Below are 22,289 nucleotides of genomic sequence, written 5' to 3'. Positions count from 1 at the left end.
AATATAAGCCCTTTCCTTTTTTCCATGGTCTTTCTCTCAACTTGTCATGTGGTATTTTTATTTACTATTTAATGATATTCTAAGTAAAGAAAAATTAAAATTTTAAATTATTAGTATGAATTTTACTGTTCATCCTTATATTGTGCAATGCCAGTTTAAAAGACTCTGAGCATTTAACGTGTGTAGAATCACCAAACTACACAATTCCGATTTCATAGAGCATATATGCACATGTATTTTGTTCTTACCAGAGCAGTGTCATTGCTGCTCTCAACTACTCATCAATGCACTCAACATCGCTAACTCAACTGTTTTTATTCCTCTAGTAGCATCCCTGGGGCTCACTAGGTCTCTGCGACTGTGCTGGGCATATGGTCCTTCTCTCGAGAGTTGATAATTCAGGACTTGTCTGTGCCTACCCAAAAAAGAAGGAAGGGTTGGACATCAGTGATTCATACCCTGTTTGTGTGAGGGAGTCACAAACTCCTTTGGAGATCTACTAAAACCTATGGAACCGCAGCACATAGATGGTAAAAATGCTTTATACAATTTCAGGGGCCCCCAAGTTATAACTCCATGGAAGGAACTGTCTTTTAGGCTTACTGCTACACCATGGTATCCTGTTTCGGAGACAAGATAGGGACTATTTTGAAAGCAAATGAGAAATTGTTCAAATCCTCCTATCTGGGAAAGAAGATGAGATTTTAAGTCATTTGGCTTTTTAAATTCAATTCCTGATGCCTGGAAGGGAATGACGCTGCCTTTCTGATTCCCAGTGGGCAGGTTGTAAATGTCCTTAAGCATGAAATGACGTGGTCCACAATGAAGGCTTTTGTGGGAGAGCCCCTCTTTCCACCCCATAGGCTAGACTCTCCTCCAGCCTGACTGACCCCTGCCAGAGCCGCAGGATGACAAACTGCCACCATCCCCTTGCTGGGCTGCAGCTGCTGCTCTAGTGGGGAGAGGCAGCTGCACATCCAACCAACACTGACTGAATTCAGGCACAGGCTGGGGCATCACTGTCACTCTCTGGGTAATCCTTGTCCTCTAATTTAACTGGGCAGAGGAGGACACTGGCTCAGGTAGGTTAGGTGACCTGCACAAGGTCCCCCAGCCAGTAAGAGTGACATTAATCTTCCCTCCATGTATGTGACAGCCAACCCCCAAACCAGGACACTGGCTCAGATAGGTTAGGTGACCTGCCCAAGGTCCTGCAGCCAGTAAGACATTAATCTTCCCTCCATGTATGTGACAGCCCAACCCCTAAACCAAACATCAGAGAACCAGGCTCACATTTATGTTCCCCCTTCCAGCTCCTTCCTCTCAGCACTGGGGATGGGGAAGGGGAGGAAAGCCACCCCCTACCTCTGCCCAGGATGGTGCAGGAGCCTCTCCACTGAAGACCTCTCCCTGAAGCTCATGGGTGTCCTCTACAGCATCCAACCAGAGTCATTGCCCATCCAGCTCTCAGAAATTGTCAGGTCAAGCAAACAGTGGTTGCAGCTCTAGTGGCTGCAGCTCTAGTGGCTGCAGCTGTGGACCTAGGAGGGGCTGCTCTGGGGACCCTGTCCAGTGGAAGGGACAGCAGTGTTGTTGAGGCCCCTGTGTCTTAGACTCTGGGTCCCCTGTGTCAAGCCTGATGGTGAGCTCTTGGTTCAGACTGAGTTGGGATCATTGTAGATTTGAGGCCTAGAATGCTTCCCATGTCCTCTAGACAGCCATGAGGAGCCATGTTCTATACCCCTTCCCTTCACACCTACACACAGCAGTGAACACACACCAGGGCCCCCATAAGTAGAGATGCCTATGGGCCTCTAGCTCCAGTCTCAGTCCTAAATCCAAACCTGGGAGTCCCCAGAACCTGGAGGTGTCATCCACTTTGGCCCGGCTCTCTGGGGGACTGTGGATGCTGGCTTTCAGAGTCATGATTACCCAACTCTCTAGCCTTCTCAAATTTCTGCAAGGCACTAACCCCCAGCTGTTGGGTGGGCCAGGCCCAGGTGGACAGGGGTGACCGGGAAGACCCACTTCAGATGTTTCTGTCTTGGCCCCATGCCTGAGGGGCAGAGCACAGCCAACCACAGAGGACTCCTGCTCTGCACCTGCTGGAATTGGCAGCCATGTCTGCCTTGTTGTGGTCACATGGACTCAGATCCCAAGGCCTGGATACAGGCTCCAAAAAGTCCATCCAGGCTCAGCTTCTCTGGCGTCTTAGTCCATTTTCACGCTGCTGATAAAGACATACCTGAGACTGGGAAGGAAAAGAGGTTTAATTGGTCTTACAGTTCCACATGGCTGGGGAGGCTTAACACACCCCTTCAACAAAAGAAGTCCTGCTCTATCTGCCTTATATACTGAGGTTTTACATCAAGTTTGTCAAACCTCTGGCCTGCATGTGGTCCAGGACAGCTTTGAATGCGGCCCAACACAAATTCGGAAACTTAAAATATTATGAGATTTTTTTTTTATTTTGCAATTTATTTCTTTTAGCTCGTTAGCTGTCATTAGTGTTAGGGTATTTTATGTGTGGCCCAAGACAATTCTTCTTCCAATGAGGCCCAGGGAAGCCAAAACATTAGACACCCCTGCTCTACATAAAAATTTATTTGAAAGAATCTGCTGCTACAATAACTTTCTCAGTATACAGGTAAAGACACTGAGTCACAGAGAGGGTCAGTGACTTTCCTGAGATGCTGGCAAGCAGAGAGGGACCTCCTGAATCTAAGAACTCTGCCCCCTGAAACCTAGGCCTCTGCCTGTCCCCACCCCCATCTGTGTGCCATTGCCTTTATAAACACAACACAGCTGTCAGCAGATGTCCCTTGCATCACTTTGGCAATTCCCCTTTCTTTGGTCATCATGGGAAGCAAGGACTTCCTCAGCCCCTGCCCCTCTCCTGTGATCCAAGAACACACACTCTCCCCAGCCAAATTCCCCTTGTGCCAAGCACCGGTCTTCCCTGCAGAGAGGTGAGCAAACAGCTCCCACCCAGACAGGGCCTCATGCAAGATGTCTCCACGGGGTGAAGAAAGAGTGGCTCTTCTCCACAGAAATCATACATCCATTCAGTCAAGAAGACTGGGGAAATTATCACAGAAATCATTCTCTGAGTGTGGGAAAAAGTGTAGACTGTACCCTTCACTATAATTAAGCTGGGCTTCAAGGGAGCAGTGAGTATGTTAGCCAATGCTTTGTGGTTTTTTTTGTTTTGTTTTTTTTTTTTTGGAGATGGAGTTTCACTCTTGTCGCCCAGGCTGGAGTGCAATGGCGTGACCTCAGCTTACTGCATCCTCCACCTACTTGGTTCAAGCAATTCTCCTGTCTCAGCCTCCTGAGTAGCTGGGATTACAGGCACCCACCAACATGCCCGGCTAGTTTTTGTATTTTTAGTAGAGACGGGGTTTCACCATGTTGGCCAGGCTGGTCTTGAAGTCCTGACCTCACCACCCACCTCGGCCTCCTAAAGTGCTATTATATAGCGTTGTTCTTTTGGAAAAGTATTTTTGCGACCCATTGTGTGAAAATTAAAACCCTGTGCTCTTAGTGCTGAGAGGCAGTGATTTTCCTGCATGGGCTTAGGGTCACCAGCAGCCTCCTCCGCTCCCCTAGCTGGGTCCATTGGTGCAGTTAGGCAGCCTGGGTCAGCTGCCATGGACTGACCATAGGCCAGGCTGGACAGCCCTTGACTGTCCTAGGTGACATGGTCTCTGCCATGGTCTTGCAGAATCACAGGAAATCGATTAACACATGCCCAATTATCCCTGCAGAGAACCAGGCTCCTGAGTGTATTTTTAGAACTCATCTAAATGGATGCTTATTCCCTAATGCCAGCTCTGGTTTATAACCTGCTGAACCATTTGGGTTTCTTTAATTTAACCTCATAAGTGGTGGGTGACTCTAAGTCTCATTCCCTGGATCAGAAAATCCAGTGGTTCCCTATTGCTTACAAAATAAAATCCTGAAATCTTGAGCCTGGCACATACCTTCTCTGTCACCTTCTTTGCTTAATTCCTGCTCTTCCTTCAAAACCCTTGCCCACAGCTCCCTCTTCAGTACTCCTGCACACATTTTTCTTCCTGAGCTGCATACGTTGTGCTACAGTGATATTAATGTGTCTGTCTTCCCAGCTGTGAGCTCTTTGAGGTCAGGGACAGCTTCATTCATTCTCTTTTCTTCATTCTTTTTCTTTGGGAATCTCTAGCACCTAGCACATTGTGTGCCACATAGTGAGGCCTCAGATGTTCAATGAATTAATAATTAACTGGTTAATTTCAAGGGAGAAAACAGATACATGAACCACCAAACACACCCCTACAGTGATAAATGAGGAGGGCAGCCTCAGGCAGGGCAGCAGCAGGGAGAAGAGTGGAATGGTGGGTTCGCAAGATGTTCATTGAGGAGAGCTGCAGAAGGGGATGGCTTAGTGTTGGGGTGGGAAAGTGATAAAGCTAAGAAAAAGGAGTGAGCACTGCATAGGTGGATGGAGTGTCACTTACTGAGATTAGAAATACAAGATGGATGGGTTGCAGTGGGAAGATACTGACTTAGTTTCGGGCGTGCTGGATATTAGGGAGCCTGTGGTCATAGGCATGAGCCTGGAGCCCAGCAGGCTTTGAGAGTCATCAGCTTGTTGGAGGTGGATGGAGTTGGGCATGAATGGGGGTAGCAAAGAGGAGACAAGAGGCAAAGCACAGAATGTTCCCCACCTCACCCTGGAAGGAATGCCATCCTTAAAGGTGTAAACCAGGAAGAGGACGAGTTGATGAGGCCAAGGAAGAAAGGACAGTTTTGGAGATTTGGTCATGATGTTCAGATCAAGGCAAATTGGAAACTTGGAGAAGAATACAATGAGAGTGGTAACATGAAACCAGCAGTGGGGAGAGAAGGCTTCAAAAGAAGATGTGACCAACTTTTCAAATTCAGCAGAGATGAAGCAGGAGGAGATAGGAAAAGCCACCTTTGGCTCTGGCAATTGGAAGTGACTTTGGGATAAGTGGGCGGTGGAGGAGGTCAGACAGTGGTGGGGTGCAGGATGAATGGATGAAGAAGTGAAGCTTCAGAGGAAGAAAGATCTGGCAATAACTTAAGAGGGAAACAGGATCTAGGAAAATGTGACTTGAGAAACAGTATGCATGGTCATTAGGTTGAACTGTTGCATCTTAACAGCTGAGATTATATCCTGGCTCACTATACTAGTCTTACACAGGACTAATTTGTTGCTTCTAGAAGTGGAGCTAAAGCGTACTTTTGGGGGGGGCGGCAGGGGGCAGTGGGGCAGGGACATTTGTACAAAGACTCTGACCCCCAGGTATAGGAGTCAATTAAAACAAAGGCTGAGCTGCTGTGTCAGAAACCCAACAGGACTGTGGCTTAAAGAACAAAGAAGCTTCTTTTTCTTTCATGTAACAGTTCAGGCTAGGCAAGCTGTTCTGCTCCACACAGTCATACAGGGAGCCAGGTTCCTGCCCTTTTTGTCTACCATCCCCAAGGGCAGTGCGTGGTCTCAAAGTGTGGTCCCCAGACCAACAGCATCAGCCTCACCTGGAAACTTGTTAGAAATGCAGAGTCTCAGGCATGACCCCAGACTTACTCAGAATTTCTAATAGGGGAGCACTGTAGTTTTGAAAGCCCTCCAGGTGATTCTAATGTACCCTTGATTTTGAGAACCACCGCTCTGAGGTGCCGTCCTTGTCTGCATGGTTGAAGCTGATTTCAGACACATCCATGGCAAGGGAAAGACTGGAAAGGGAAAGATTGTGGCAATGTGCATGAGCAGTATTTTAAGGTCCAGGGGTGGAGTACTACTTCCACTCATCCATTGTCAAGAATACTATATGGCCAGAGCTAGCTGCTAGAAGGGTTGGGGAATGCAGTCACTTGTTAGGTGGCCACATACCCAGCTATGACCCCATTTTAATGGAAGAAGGGGAGAAAATCTTCTGGGAGACCATTAGTAGTCTTGGCTCCCTTAGGAATCAAACTGAAGGAAGTTTAATGCCACATCCCATCCTCTAGAAGGAAGAAAAGATATCTACCTACAGATCACTACGGCTTGTCTGTTTAAAGAGATCCATGGGGGTCTTTTATTGGATGAACCAGCCCCCCAAATGTCTGTCCACCCTCAATGGACATGAGCAGCCCAGCCCTTGGACACCTGCCTCAACTGCTCACCCACTATATACTGTGCTGCCAAGTCCCTGGTTGGTAACTTCCAATAAACATCAGGATTTCCCCAGCTGACTCCATCAGAAGGAAGGCACCCAGGCTGGGCAGGAAAGGATGGGTAGTTAGAAGGGGTGCTGGTTTACTAGAAATGAGAGCTAGAAGATAAGCTGCTTGTCCAATGAGCAGCTGGGCACTTGCAGGGCAGCTGTGCACACCTGCACAGACTGTGCCTTGCACAATTCCAGGGGCAGCCATTCTCATGGGTCTCAACCATGTCCCACCCTCAGGAGAACCCCAGCACCCTGGGGTCTTGGACCTTCTGCTGCTGCTGCTCTTTGCCTTACAGATCCTGAGCTCACCCTGAATGGGTCACCCCTGAAGCTTCCATCCTTGCTCTGAGCAGCTTCTCGGGAAGCATCTCAGTGCTCCAAGGACCAAGCCTAGACAGAGAAATCAATTCTGGATAGGGACAGCTTATCTTCCCTCCTCAAAGCCTACTAAAAGCCCAACCCTGAGAGACTTTGACTTTGGCATCAGCAACACCTGGGCTTGATTCCCAGGTCTGCCAAAGGAGCCTCAGCCTCCTTGTTTATAAAACAGAAGCGGGCTGGTTGTGGTGGCTCACGCCTATAATCCCAGCACTTTGGGAGGCTGAGGTGGGTGGATCACTTGACACCAGGAGTTCGAGACCAGCCTGGCCAACATGGTGAACCCTGTCTCTACTAAAAATACAAAAATTAGCCAGGTGTGGTGGGCATGGTGGTGCATGCCTGTAGTCCCAGCTACTCATGAGGCTGAGGCAGAAGAATTGCTTGAACCTGGGAGGTGAAGGTTCTATTGAGCCAAGATTGCATCACTGCACTCCAGCCTGGGCGACAGAGCAAGACTCCATCAAAAAAAAAAAAAAAAAATCCAGAAGGAGTGGCACCTGCCTCACTGAGTTATTGAGACAAGTAAGAAAACTGGGCCAGTTGAGGGCCCGACCACTGTGCTGAAGCTGCAGGGGGCTGGGTTTTTTACTACTGACCAGAGTCTGGGAGAGGTGCCAGTGGCCAGAGGTGGTTTCTCGAGGCCATAAAACACCTGTCTTCATAACTAGGAAATCACAGTTTCTGAAACAGAGACAGGATGACGCGCCTTCCTCAGATCTGGCATTTGTTTATGTAATGATCTACCTTCAAATTCAACCACATGCACGCGCTCCATCTCTAACAGTTCTGCCACTTGTGACTCTGAGTTCTGCAGCAGGAGAAGGGAGCCACTTGTGTTTGCCGACACCGAGATCACACTAGTGGTGGGTTTTAGGGGCTCTGGGCTTTCCCGGCCTCTGCTGTGGGTCCGTTTTTAAGGGCTGGAGCAAAGGCAAGAAAAAGAGGGCGAAGGGTTAGGAGAAGTGAGGAGACTGCATATACATTTTCAATCCCTGTCAGAGCTGCCCCCTTCTGCTGTGGGTTTCTTCTGAAGTCTCACTCCTCTAAGGAAGGGCCCGATTACGCCCTCAGGTGTTTCCCATCAATGGAACTGTCCTGTTCACATTGGTGCCTTGTTTGGATTATTTTCAAAAGGATTTTTTACTTTGATGTACAATGGACATAGGTCTGTGTCTCTCATCTGAGGCTGAAATTGGAAAATGAGAGAAAAGAGAAGACACTGTGGAGAGTGCAGAGAAAACTCAGGGAGAAAAAGACAGGGGAAATCCCTGGGCTGGCTTGTGAAAGACTCCCAAAGGGTCCTGTTGGGAGAACTGGCTGGTGCCTGCACTAAAGCCATCTACACAGAAATGCATCCTGCACGTTCCCACAGGCGCATGCCATAGAAGCAGTGGCCTGAGTTTCACTTCTCTCCTTTCCAATACCTTTGACTTAGGTTTCTTGGGGAACCAGGTGAGAGCCTGAGTGGGATGAGAAATATTTATGTGATTCTCAAAGAGTTCATGAGTGTTCACATGGCTCCTTAGTGCATTCCTTCCTTCATTCATTCATTCAGCATCCGACACCCATACATCAGGTACTCTGTTGGGTGTTCAGGGCCCAGAACTCAACTCATATTTTATCAGATAATATAGCTAAGGGGCATGCCTCAGGCTTCATTAATGGGGATTGTTGACCCTGGGATGTAAGAGCAGGAAGTGGGATGGAGAAATACATAGAGTGTGGAGGGAATCCGACAGGTTTGGAGGCTTGAGGAGTATTGAATATTGTTGACAAGCAGCATAACATGGTGGTAAAGAGCCAACCTGGGATTTTTTTAAGTGAATAGAAGCACTGCTCATAATTATGTCCACATAATTATGTGCAGGTGTAAACCTCTGTCTCCCTTTCCTCTTCTGTAACATGCGGACAATGCGCACGCCTACCTCATGGGGTTGTGAGGATTAAAAGAGATAACGCTTACAAGGCAGGGGTCCCTGACCCCCAGATCATGCCCCAGTAGGAACCAGCCTCACAGCAAGAGGTGAGTGGCAGGTGAACGAGCATTACCGCCTGACCGCCACCTGTCAGATAAGTGGTGGCATTAGATTCTCATAGGAGCACGAACCCTATTATGAATTCACATGTGAGAGATCTCAGTTGCACACTCCTTGTGAGAATTTAATGCCTGATGATCAGAGGTGGAACAGTTTCATCCCAAAACCATCCTCCCCCTACCTCCACCATCCGTGGAAAAATTGTCTTCCACGAAACCAGTCCCTGGTGCCAAAAAGGTTGGGGACTGCTGTTATAAGGTACAGCTGATCCTTGAACAGCATGTGTTTAAACTGTGTATGTCCACCTATATGTGCATATTTTTTAACCAAATAGAGATCAAAAATACAGTATTTGCAGGATGCAAAACCCATATATACAGAGGGCCGACTTTTCACATGCAAGGGTTCTGCGGGACCAACTGCCAACCTTGAGTATGCAGAGATTTTGCTATACTTGGGGATCTTGGAACCAATCGCCCGCATATACGTGGGACAACTGCTCTTAGTACCATGCCTGATGCATGGTACATGATAAACACTAGCCACGGTTATTCCTTGGCACACAAAATACACAGAGCCTTGGGCGATGCAGAAATGGTCCGAAACTACTGTGCCAGCAGTAAGTCTTGGAATCAGGCCACATTTTTACCCAACCCAGTAAGGAGGGTAGTCACTCCAGTTTTATAGGTGAGAAGAACTGAGGCCCAAAGGCAAGGAGCAAGTTAGAAACAGAACTGGGACTAGAACCCAGGTCCCTGGGTGTAGGCCTAGCCCCCCTTAAGTTACAATAGTGTTTGGGGGCCTATTGAGAAGGGAAGGAATGTGTAGAGGTGACCCAAGCACCAAGACAGCTGTCACCTTCTGGACTTGATGACCTCACTAGCCCTGCTGGGATGGCAGAGGCCCTGCTGGTGCTGCCTCCTGGAACCCCACCCACGGGGCACCCCAGCTGCAGTCCCGCCTGGGGGCACCTCTTCCAACCCCACCAAGGGTTCTCCTTTTGCTGTGCCTTGCTTCCATCTTGTTGAAAACAGAGATGAAGGGCTTCTCTCACTCTACAGCACTTATCACTGTAGCCATTGCCTTCTTCCCACTTCTTTTAAATGACTTTCCTGTCTGAGCCAATTTGCTTTGTTAAACTGAGGTCTTGGTTTTCTCCAAGTAGATTTTTCATGGCCACTTGGGAACAGGGCCTTCCCTCACAACCATCGGAATAGAGTGCACTAGCAGGCCGGTGGGCTGAGGGGCAGGGGTGCTGAGACTGCATCCCAGCCATCAGATTCGGGCTCTGGATGATGTATTTTTAGGGTTACCCAATCTTTTCCCATTGTCCTTCATCGGGAAGCTCTTAGAGAGTTGGGTCTAATCATTCCTTTACCCTTGTCTGGCACTGACGCCATAAAATTGAAGTGCATACTGTTCTTACAAATCCTCCATCCCATTTGGTCCTCACAGCCACCATGCAAGGGAGACAAAGCCGTCCCAGCATCATCTCCATCTTACAGAGGAGGAAGGGAGGCTCTGGAGGTCACAGGATTTGTCCAGGGTCAAACTGCTGTAGGTGGCAGCTGGTGCTCACACCCAGATCTTCAAACCTGCCAACTAGTGGCTATTTTCTGCTTGCTTCATCACTGATTTTTGTCACAAGCACTGAAGTTCTCATTTCATAGGTCAGACGGCAGCTTTTAAAAAAGAAAAAATGATCTAGGAAAAACATAGCATGCATGTGGCATTGGAATATAACCAAAAAAGAAAAAGAAACACACGTAGCAAACCATCCAGGGACTCTGTGTGTATGTCTGCGTCTGGAGAATAAGGACAAGCCAAACCACTTGCCTGATGATAGGAGCAGAGTCCTGACTAAGACATGGAATGCAATTTGTGACTTGCAAATGAAGTTAAAAAAAAAAAGTCATGTACAAAAGTCATGTACTTAGGAAAACATGTCTCTCAGGGCATAGAGACAAAGAATTCTTAGTGCTAGGGTTTTAATTCGAGTTCTACTGCACCATCCACGTGACTCTGTAGTTAGCAATCTAACCCTAAGTTTGGTCCAAAAGAGTTGCCTGAATTCATTTACCTGCACACAACGAACATGGTGATAGAAAAGGCCAGCAGTTGCTCAGAAACCCCAGCCCAGCCTGTGCCTCACTGTGGCACTGGCAGCCACTGGATCTCTTGGCCTCAGTCAAGGAGACAGAGGACCAGGGAGAAGGTGTGATTCCCTCCAGAGGGTTCTCCAAGCAGTTGGTTTCTTTGCAGTGACGGCCATCATGACACTGCTGACTCAGGTTCCCTTAAGGGTCGGAGAACACTGGCCCTGCTGCCTCCCACAGCCCCGACTGGGGTCTCTGCCCAGGGCAGATCCCCTCATTCTTAGCTTCCACCAGAGACCACCAAGCTAAAAGAAGCTACAAGAAACCCAAATTAGATCTGCACAAGGAAAAGTCAAACATCTGCTCTGGGTGTCTGGGTCTCACTTACTGGGTCTCAAACATCTGCTCTCATGTGTCTGGGTCTCCACTTACTGTTCTGTGCCTCAGTTTTCTCCTCTATAAAAAGGGATGATGATTCCATCATGGGATTATTTTTAGGATTAAATTAATTAATGCACATGCATCACTTGGTTTGCTGCCTAGCATGTAGTTAGCATTTAGTAAATGTTTATGTTTATAATTACTGTATCCGCCAATCAAAATCTTGTTGGTAGCTGTGGAAAGAACACTGGCCTGGGAGACAGGAAACCAGATCCTGCCCTGCCACTAATCTGCAGTGTGACTTTGGCCACAGTGTGACCTCCTGTTCCCCCACCCCAAGCTCCACCAAGCTTGCTTGATTCTCACACAAAGGAGCTGAGCTCGGGATCCTTTTGGCTCCTTCCAGCTGCCCCATTCCAAGAGTCTGAGGAAGTCTCACTTCTATGACTGCTTCAGGAAGATGGACAGTCACAGTGTCCACTCATCGGGAATGGAGCAGGAAAGTGAAAATTAAATAAGAGGGAAACGGGCACAGAAGGACAAGGCTGTTGGCATGGGGTGTGGAAATCCACCATGCAGGGGCTGTAACCTAGTTTCATTAGAGGCCTAAATTAAGTTATAAATTAAACCATTTAGACTGTTTTTTCCTTTCCAGCTGTCTTTGGCCATCGAGCAGGCATGACTTCTTGTTGGTCAAGAACTCAGAGGTAGAAACTGGCACTTATTTAACTGAAGGGGTGGGGAGCGGGGTCTAGCTTACCCCCATAGCAAACACACTAGTTTTGTGGAGAGTTTTCTTTTTTTTTTAAATGACAGATAAAACTGTATGTATTTACCATGTACAACATGATTTTTGAAGCATATATACATTGTGGAATGACTAAGTCTAAATAACAAAGGTAGTACTTCATATAATTATCATTTTGTGGTGAGAGCATGTAACATTCACTCTCTTAGTATTTTTCAGGAATACAATATATTATTAACTATAGTTATCATGTTGTACAATGGATCTCTTGAACTTATTCCTCTTGTCTAAAAATTCTGTACCCTTTGACCATCATCTCCCTAATCCCCCTCACAATCCCCCAGCCCCTAGGAACCACCATTCTATTTCTATGGGATCAACAATTTTAGATTTCACATGTGAGTAAGATCATATGTTATTTGTCTTCCTGTGCCTGGCTTATTTCGCTTAACATAAGCCATTTCTGTGTCTATATCCAAAGGAAGTGAAGTCAGTATGTGAAAGAGATATCTGCACTCCCATGTCCATGTCAGCACTGTTCACAATAGCCAAGATATGGAATCAACCTACGTGTCCATCAACAGATGAATGGATAAAGAGAATGTGTATATATACACAATGGAAGACTGTTTGGTCTTTTAAAAGAAGGAAATCCTGTTGCTTGTGACAATATGGTTGAACCTGGAAGACATTATTTAAAGTGAAATATGCCAGCTTTGTTTTTATTTTAGAAGCACCAAGTTCCCCAGAAGCCCTCCCCTGAGTATGGGGTTCTCCCTGAGTATGGGGTGCTCCCCTCTTAGGGAATAGAGAGTCAGAGTCCCCCAACCTGAGCTTTTGCTAATGGGAGCTTTTGCTAAAAAGCTGATAGGATCCTAACAGTAGAGGATGTGGAGAAAGGGAGGAAAGTCACAACTAAGTGAGGCCAACCAGACTGTTCCAGGCCCTAACCCGAACCTGACTTCCCAGTGCTTCCTGTTGCACTGGCCCATGCTGCCCAGCCATTCCCCCAGGCCTTTGCTCACACTGCCCCCTCTGACTGGGCAGCCCCTCCTCCTTTTCTGCCCTCAGAAACCCTGCCTGTCCTCAAGGACCAGATTAAATGCCCCTTCCTTTTGCCATCCCCCTGCCCCCACCACCCCTGTCTGGCAGAATGAACACCCCTCCCTCTGTGTTCCCATTATCAACACAGGCCAGCATCTTGAAAGCGCTCCCCAGTGTCTGGAAGTTGTTTATATGCCTATGGCCCATCCTTCATGGCTTCTGTCAGCTCCTGAAGGAGTAAGTCCAGTGGTTCTAAGTACCAGGCCTGGCACCTGCTGGGGACTCCATACATGTTTGAGTGTGTAAAGGATGCAGCTGGCCCAGGGCCTGAAAATGCCTTGTATTTATGTCTGATTTATAAAAATCAGCTCCCAAGCATTCCCCAACTCTGCCACCCATCACCATTAAAGGACTCAGCTCTGCCCCTCAGCCAACAGTTGTGGTCCCTCTGCTCCTGGTCGCTGGCCCTGGATGGAGCCTTGCCCTGTTCACTAGGACTCCCAGCACATCTGGCCAGCCAGCTGGGCCCTTTCTACATGTCCCTTGTCTTCTCGGTGCTTGAGCCTCATTCACTTAGGGAAGAGGGGATGCAGCCGAAGACACAATGATCCTCAAGTCTCACAGCCCATGACATTACACATCCGGCCCTGAAGAAAGTCGCCAAAATCCATCACCTCACCATCAAGGCATCTGCGGTTGCTTTTCTGAGATGTCGTATGGCGTGGGTCCTGCCTATGACATTAACGGCCCCCAGGGCCTGCTGGCTCCCCCTGAATCCCAGCTTTGTTCTGCAGTCAGAACCTCAGCCTGGAAGAAGGCCCGCTGAGGCCCATTACCAGGATATCTGGGAAATCCTTGACATTTCAACAGGAACTGTGTCCTAAATGTGAGTTTGCATGAGAGGACAGGGCCAGCCTTGTGCTCCACCCCGCTCAGTTAGTTTGTTTCAGATGTGAAGGATACTTACACTGCAGGGTCCTGAACTTTCAGAACTGGAAGGGGCCTTGAAGAAAATTGATTCAAAGTGTGGTTCCGAGACAAGCAGCATCTGGGAGCAGTGGCCAGCCATCCTGGTTTAACACTGAACAGCACTACCATATTCCAAGAAATCCCCCTGTCCTGGGCAAATGGAGATCATTAGTCACCCTTCTGAGAGCAAATTCTCCAGTGTCTCACCCTAAACCTAATGAATCAGAAACTTTGGGGGTAGACCCAGCAATTTGTGTTTTAACAAGCCCTCCAGATAATTCTGAGACTTGCTCAGGAGAACCACTCTACTGATAGCTGGGAAAACAAACACCCCGAGAAGACAGTAACATGCCTTACCAAGCACAGACAGCAAAGAAGGGCAGACCCAGAGAAAGGGTCCTGACTGCACTGTGTGGTTCAGCTGCTCCAGCTCAAGCCAACAGGCTCGGAGGGTTACCCAATCAAACTCCATCAGCCTGCTAAGTAAATATGGTACTGAAAAGGACCCAGATCACTTGCTGTGGTTCCTGGGCACTGGGTGCTGCTCTGGGGATCTGGGAAGGTGGGGACAGCCACCTTCAGAGAGGATGGGATTCCTCTGAGCCCTGGAACATTCAGACAGGCAGAGAGGAGCAGGTGTTTCTCATTCAGATCACAGCGTGAATGAAAGCCCGGAGCAAGGATGCAGCAGGGCCTTTCAGAGGCCAAAGAAAAGACCAGCTTCACGGAGGTGGGGGGTCTGGGGGTACGGTCCCTCTCCTTTGTCCTCCTGGGGCTGTCCGTGATTCTGTGTCCAGTGTTGATTACCACCCCCAGGTGGGAGTCTCTGCCTTGCCTGCCCCCTACTGTCTTGCTTTTGCCCCTTAGGGACACCTCCTCCCATTGGTTCAAGAAGCCCAATTCCTGTGAACAGAAATAACCTACTTAGGAAGGCCCATCTGCTTCCCAGAATTCAGAAGACACTCCCCAAAGCTCAGTGAAAACAATTTCAGGGGATTATCCAAAGCCCAGGTCCCTCCGTTCACTGGCGGGGGCAGATAAGCCCACATCAAGTGGCATATGTTTGCTTCTGTCCAGGGGCTACTGCAGCCATTACCATGCCCATCTCATGTGTCACTCTCTAGGCAAAGAAAAATTGTGGGGTACAACAAGGTCCTAGACAGGGGAGTCCATTAGGACAGCCAGGAGGAGGGCTGGAAGTGGTTGCTAGAAATAGTAGCTCCTCCTTCAGCCCTGTCCCCTTTCCCTGGAGGCAGCAGAGCTACGTAGGTTTTGGAGCCTTTCCCAGTGCACCAGGCATGCTCCAGACTCCCTTCCTTACAACACAAAAGTGCTTCTGTATTAGTCCGTTTTCATGCTGCTGATAATGACATACCTGAGACTGGGAAGAAAAAGAGGTTTAATTGGACTTACAGTTCCACATGGCTGAGGAAGCCTCAGAATCATGGCAGGAGGCAAAAGGCACTTCCTACATGGTGGTGGCAAAAGAAAATGAGAGAGAAGCAAGAACAGAAACCCTGATAAACCCATCAGATCTCATGAGACTTATTCACTGTCACGAGAATAGTATGCGAAAGACTGGTCCCATGATTCAATTACCTCCCCCTGGGTCCCTCCCACAACATATGGGAATTCTGGGAGATATAATTCAAGTTGAGATTTGGGTGAGGACACAGCCAAACCTTATCATTCTGCCCCTAGCCCCTCCAAATCTCATGTCCTCACATTTCGAAACCAATCATGCCTTCCCATCCATCCCCCAAAGTCTTATTTCAGCATTAACCCAAAGGTCCAGAGTCCAAAGTCTCATCTGAGACAAGGCAAGTCCCTTCCGCCTATGAGCCTGTAAAATCAAAAGTGAGCTAGTTACTTCCTAGGTACAATGGTGGTACAGGTATTGGGTAAATACAGCCATTCCAAATGGGAGAAATTGGCCAAAACAAAGGGGTTACAGGGCCCATGCAAGTCCAAAATCCAGCAGGGCAGTCAAATTTTAAAGCTCCAAAATGATCTCCTTTGACTCCAGCTCTCACATCCAGGTCATGTTGATGTAAGAGGTGGGTTCCCATGGTCTTAGGCAGCTCTGCTCCTATGGCTTTGCAGGGTACAGCTGCTTTCACAGGCTGGCATCAAGTGTCTGCAGCTTTTCCAGGTGCATGGTGCAAGCTGTTGGTGGATCTACCATTCTGGGGTCTGGAGGACAGTGGCCCCCTTCTCACAGCTCCACTAGGCAGTGCCCCAGTAGGGACTCTGTGTGGGGGCTCTAACCCCACATTTCCCTTCCACACTGCCCTAGCAGAGGTTCTCCAAGAGGGCCCCGCCCCTGCAGCAAACTTTTGCCTGGGCATCCAGGTGTTTCCATGTATCTTCTGAAATCTAGGCAGAGGTTCCCAAACCTCAGTTCTTGACTTCTGTGCACCCACAGGCTCAACACCACGTGGAAGCTGCCAAGGCTTGGGGCTTCCACCCTCTGAAGCCACAGCCCGAGCTTTATGTTGGCCCCTTTTAGTTACAGCTGGAGCAGCTGGAACACAGGGCACCAAGTCCCTAGGCTGCACACAGCAGAGGGACCCTGGACTCGTCCCACAAAACCACTTTTTCCTTCTTGACTTCTGGGCCTGTGATGGGAGGGGCTGCCATGAAGACCTCTGACATGCCCTGGAGATATTTTCCCCATTGTCTTGGGGATTAACATTTGGCTCCTCATTACTTATGCAAATTTCTGCAGCTGGCTTGGATTTCTCCTCAGAAAATGAAGTTTTCTACTGCATTGTCAGGCTGCGAATTTCCCAAACTCTCATGCTCTGCTTCCCTTATGAAACTGAATGCCTTTAATAGCACCCAAGTCATCTCTTGAATGCTTTGCTGCTTAGAAATTTCTTCCACCAGATACCCTAAATCATCTCTCTCAAGTTCAAGGTTTCACAAATCTCTAGGGCAGGGACAAAATGCTGGCAGTCTCTTTGGTAAAACATACAAGAGTCACCTTTGCTCCAGTTCCCAACAAGTTCCTCATCTCCATCTGAGACCACCTCAGCCTGGACCTTATTGTTCATATCACCATCAGCATTTTTGTCGAAGCCATTCAACAAATCTCTAGGAAGTTCCAAACTTTCCCACATTTTCCTGTCTTCTGAGCTCTCCAAACTGTTCCAACCTCTGCCTGTTACCCAGTTCCAAAGTTGCTTTCACATTTTCTGGTATCTATTCAGCAACATCCCACTCTACTGGTACTAATTTACTATATTAGTCCATTTTCACACAGCTGATAAAGACGTACCCGAGACTGGGAGGAAAAAGAGGTTTAATTGGACTTACAGTTCCACATGGCTGGGGAGGCCTCAGAATCATGGTGGGAGGCAAAAGGCACTTCTTACATGGTGGCAGCAAGAGAGAAAATGAGAAAGATGCAAAAGTGGAAACTCATGATAAACCCATCAGATCTCGTGAGACTTATTCACTATCATGAGAATAGTACGTGAGAATAGTATGTGAAAGACTGGCCCCCATGATTCATTTACCTCCCCTTGGGTCCCTCCCACAGCACATGGGAATTCTGGGAGATACAATTCAAGTTGAGATTTGAGTGGGGACACAGCCAAACCATATCAGCTTCCTTTCCCAGGCCTCCTAGCTGCTTCCCTCCTGGCCTTGTCATTTGAAAATATCCACCTCCAGGTCTCATTTCCTCCCACCTCATGGGGCACCCCTAACCCTCCACCTGTCCTCCACAGATGAAAGTGAGCGCTTGCTAGTCCTCATTTGACTGAGACCTCTTGACAGCATGTGGCACTGTGGGCCACCCTGTCTTCCCTGGCTTCCAGGACCCTGCACTCCCCTGGTTCTCCTTCTACCCTCCCCCTAGCACATCATTTTGCTGCCGGTTGCTTCTTCCTCCAGTGGCTCTCTTTTTAGACAGCAGGGCTCCTCCTCAGAATCTTTCCTCCCCTGCCTCTTACACACACTGCCTGCCTGATGGGACCTCCTCTCTATGCTGTTCAGGCATCTGTCCCCTACTCTCCATTCCCCCCACCCCCTTCTCTTTCTTGGACTTAAGCATCACCATCCTGGGGTTGGCATCACCTTCAGGATGTGAATCCTAGTCCCTGAGCTTGGCATGTAAGGTCGCTCTTGACTTGACCCCCTACATACCCTTCAGCTCTCACTCCCTCCACTCATACTCTGTACCAGTGGCCTCCAAAGTGGAGACAGACAGTATACTGGGGTGCAGAGAGGACTTACTAGAATCTGTATCCCTAATTATTTTTTCCTTTAAACAATGCAGAATTAAACTTTGAATATCTGCAATATAGATTGACAATAGTACGTGAATAATATTTATCAATAAATTAGCGGGGGCAGTTGTACAGTCAGAATTGCTTGGCCACCACTGCACGGCATTGTCTCTGGTCTTGCTGTGTGAGACCTGCTGTGCCTCAGCATGGGATGCTCTCACACCCCTTAGTACCCACTGCTTCCTCTGCTGTACCAGGGTGATGTTAGCTGTGAGCAATAGCATATTCAAACATGTAGCTGAAAGAAACTACAAGTTTGTCTTTCTCTCATGTAAACTCAGTTTGCAGGTAAGCAGCTCAGGGATGGTATGGCAGCTCTAAAATCACCTGAGACCCAGACTCTTTGAACTTATTGACCTGCCCTTTTCAACCCATGGTTTCCAGCTCATGGCCCAGGATGGCTGCTTGAGCTCCAGCCATAACATCAGCATTCCCACCAACAGAAAGAAAGGGAGAAGAGAGACATCCCCTACACACACACATTGAGGATACCTCTGATTATTAGAGATAAAGAATGGCATTTATTAATGATTAAGAATTTGATCTACCAGAATGATATCACAACTCCAAATTTCTTTACAACCTATAAAATATCTACAAAATATATGAAGCAAAAATTAACAGTATTAAGTGAGGGATAAATAAATTCACAATCATAGTGGGAGTCTGTAATATACCTTTTTCAATAGCCAATAGAACGTATCAGTAAGGATATAGAAGACGTGAAAAGTACAATTAACAAATTTGATCTAACTGACACATACAGAATTCTGTACCCTATAATGACAGGATTCTCACTCTTTTCAAATGTGTGTGAAACATATATCAAAAAATGATCCTTGTAAGAAGTTGCCTATACCACTTCTTATATACCATTTCCTGGCCAGCAGTGAATCCTGGCTATACCTAGCAGGACAGGAGGCTGGGAAATGTTGTCTGTTCCAGGTGACTAAGTATCTAACTAAAATTGAGAAGTTCTATTCTAACAAATATTCTAACAAATATTAGGGGAACCAGCAGTCTCTGGTCGCTCCCCTTCCTCCTTTGCCCTGGTAGATCTGGTCCTGTGAGTATTGCACAGTGGGTAAAAGCTTGAGCCCAGAGGCAGAGATTCTTTATTCAGCTCTGGCTTTGTCATGTACTTGCTATGTGACTTTGGATGAATTATTTAACCTGTCTAAACCTCGATTATATTATGAAATGGAAATAACCCTATTTCATAGGGGTATTGGGAAGATGGACCGAAATAATGAGTGTAAAGCACTTAGTTCTGTACCTGGCACATAGTAAGTGTTCCATAAATACTAGCTACACAGGGAGGTTAAATAACTTGCCCAAGGTCACACAGCCAGTAAAATGGCAAAGCTAGCTTTCAGATCCAGTCATCTGGCTGCAGGCTGGTACTGACACTTCTTTGGAGCCTCTGCCACCCTGGGCCCCAAATATGGTGTTAGGGGAAAGGAGCACCAAACGGTGGACAATAGGAAACTCAACTACAGATTAGCCATGTGACCTTAGAAAAGTCATTTTTAAATATGCATCTTAAATATGTAAAATTCCTCATTCTTTCTGCAGAAGATTGAATTAAGTGAGCCCAAAGGTTTCCCCTGACCCTGACATTTTGTGGTTCTATTTTCCCCACCACTAATGACTGAAATTTTACCATTAGAATGGTTTCTTTTCCTTAAGCCTTGTCTTCTGCCTGAAGTTCTTTTTAAAAAATACAATTTTCCTTTAGAGGGCAGGGCCCTGACTCTGTGGTTTGAGTGAGTGAATCAGGCCCCTTTGCTGCAAGTAGAGAGAAAGCTCTGGGGCAGAAGTCCAGTGGCCCTGCCTGGGAGGGGAGAGAGACTGCAGACAGGAGTGGCCAGGCCCCACAAACTCTGCCACTTGCTAAGAGCCTGCGGTGGCCCAGGAGACGCTGCACCTGGTCTCTTGTCAGGACTGACTGCATAATGGCCGTGAAATTGCTCCCATTAGATCCCCTGGCCGACCCCATCCACGGACATTTCTTACAGGCTTCCTTTTTTTCTCCTTTTATATTTATTCCACCACCCTACCTTGAAAACTGAATTGGAGAAAAATGAGTTTTGTGTTTTCTTAACAAGAAGACTAGCAGTCTTAAATTACCTTCTTCAACGTCTGCAAATAGAAATCACAAATAAGTCAGCCACATTGTCTTTTCCCTCTTCCTTTCTTCCTGTCTCAGTGAGCCCATGAGCTTGAAATAAGAGGCAGAACAGTGGCTCAGAGGAAATAATTGGGGCGTGGTCAAGCACCAGCCCAGGAGGCAAGAATAGGATGAAAGGATGGTCCAGTTGGGGGTTGGAAATAATGGAGGAAGAGATGGAAATGCTAAATTCCCCTGGCCCAGCATGTGTGTCTTCTCTGCAGGCCCAGCAGCCATGGTCCATTATAAGACTGAACAGGACGACTGGCTGATCGTCTGCCTGAATAAGCATAAGCCATGCCTCATTGCTTATGGTTCTGAAATAAAAAGAGGTTCCCAAAATGGGGGTAATTTCTTAAAGAGCAACTACTCTGTGAGTGTGGGTGTGCAGGTGCCCAGGGGCACATGCAGCTCGAGGAGAAGAGGAAACTACAAAGGCTTCAGACTTTCTGAGGTTCAGACTGAGAAGCAAACAGGATTACCAGGCACAGTAGGCCCTCTCTGCCTGTATCACCACCATTGATGTCATACTTCCCAGAGAGTCCATCAGTGGGCATCAGAGCAAGGGACAGCATGGTGCTGGGGTAAAGACGGGAGTTTTAGGACTAGAGTCTTAGGCTCTAGCCCCAGTTCTTTGACATGTAATAATAGCTAACATTGAACACTTATTACATGCCAAGGACTATGTTAAACACTTCACATAGATTATTTCATTTAATCTTCAAAACAACCCTATGATATATGTGTCATTATTATCCCCATTTACAGATGAGAATGCTGAGGGATGGGAGGTCATGTAACTTGCCCAAAGTGTCACACATCTTGTGACAGATCAGGGTGTGAACCCAGAGAGTCAGACTCCAGAGGCTCTTGTGCTTCTTCCTGCCAAACCACCAGGCCTGTCTGGGCCTGCTTCCTCATCTGAAAAGTCAAGCTGCAGCGGCCAGGTGGGGTGGACTGGGTGATCACTGGGGCCCTTTCCAACACAGGTGCTCTGCTCTGGGGCTCAGGCCACACCTGTGGATGCAGAGTCCTGTTCAAATGATGCAGAGTGCAAGTTTCCTATGCAAAGTAGTGATGCTGAGTGTGTGTGTGTGTGTGTGTAGGACAGGTAAACTTGTGTCCTGCAACCCTGGTGAGACAGGAAAAGAGATTAAGAACACAGTAAGACCAGCGCAAAGTCTGTGGGAGACTTGTAGGTTAGACCTTTGTCAGGAGGACAAAACTGACATCTAAAGGTCTGGAAGATTCTGCCCCAATTCACCTCTATTTGGTCTCCTTAGCAATTCCCACATCTTTGCTCCATGCTGCACATGCAGAGCCTCAAAGCCCCTGGCAGATAGGTTAATGAGCCCTTTGAAGGGAAACTTGCCAAGATGCTCTGGCTCTGGGAAGGACAAGGTGGTTCTCGGTGATTCCCCGGCCCAGCATATGTGTCTTCTCTGCAGGCCCAGCAGCCATGGCCCACTATAAGACTGAGCAGGACAACTGGCTGATCATCTACTTGAAGTATTTACTCTTTGTCTTCAACTTCTTCTTCTGGGTGAGTGAATTCTGCACACACATCCTCTTCCCCGAGCACTGAATGAGTCAAGCCACCTTTTGTTTTTTTGTGTCACCACTTTGAGGTTGATATATTCCAAATCAAAGATCAACGATCAACCATGGGTGAATTCTTCCCACTTTAAAGCAAATATGTACATTTGCTACTGAGAAAGAAGAAAAGAATTGGGTCTGCAGGTTGGCATGGAGTTTGTACCACATGGCATCTGAATAGAGGCACAAACATAACAATAGGCTTTGTGTTCTAGCCCTGCTGTACAAAGGGTCCAGTTCTTTCTTCCCCACTAACTTGTTGCACCAGCGCCTTTTGGAAAATGTGACTGCCTGAAATAATAACTTGTTTTCCACTGAAATCCATTCACCTTTCATGGTTAACATTCTCCAGGCCCAG

At 47.6% G+C, this 22,289-nt stretch overlaps 1 protein-coding gene across 2 annotated transcripts in view; it reads left to right on the top strand.

Annotated features, from left to right (window-relative positions):
* Positions 1-22,289, top strand: part of TSPAN11 (tetraspanin 11) — a 65,151-nt gene that overhangs the window by 5,513 nt on the left and 37,349 nt on the right. For both annotated transcript variants that reach the window (XM_016923700.4, XM_016923702.4), the window contains exon 2: positions 21,784-21,878. In XM_016923700.4, coding sequence (XP_016779189.1) covers positions 21,795-21,878 — 84 coding nt within the window. In that variant the 5' untranslated portion in view covers positions 21,784-21,794. The remainder of the gene's footprint in view (positions 1-21,783; positions 21,879-22,289) is intronic.

Source organism: Pan troglodytes, chromosome 10 (assembly GCF_028858775.2).
Source record: "Pan troglodytes isolate AG18354 chromosome 10, NHGRI_mPanTro3-v2.0_pri, whole genome shotgun sequence".
In the NCBI taxonomy this organism is placed as follows: domain Eukaryota; kingdom Metazoa; phylum Chordata; class Mammalia; order Primates; family Hominidae; genus Pan; species Pan troglodytes.
This window is presented reverse-complemented; position numbering and strand designations above follow the sequence as displayed.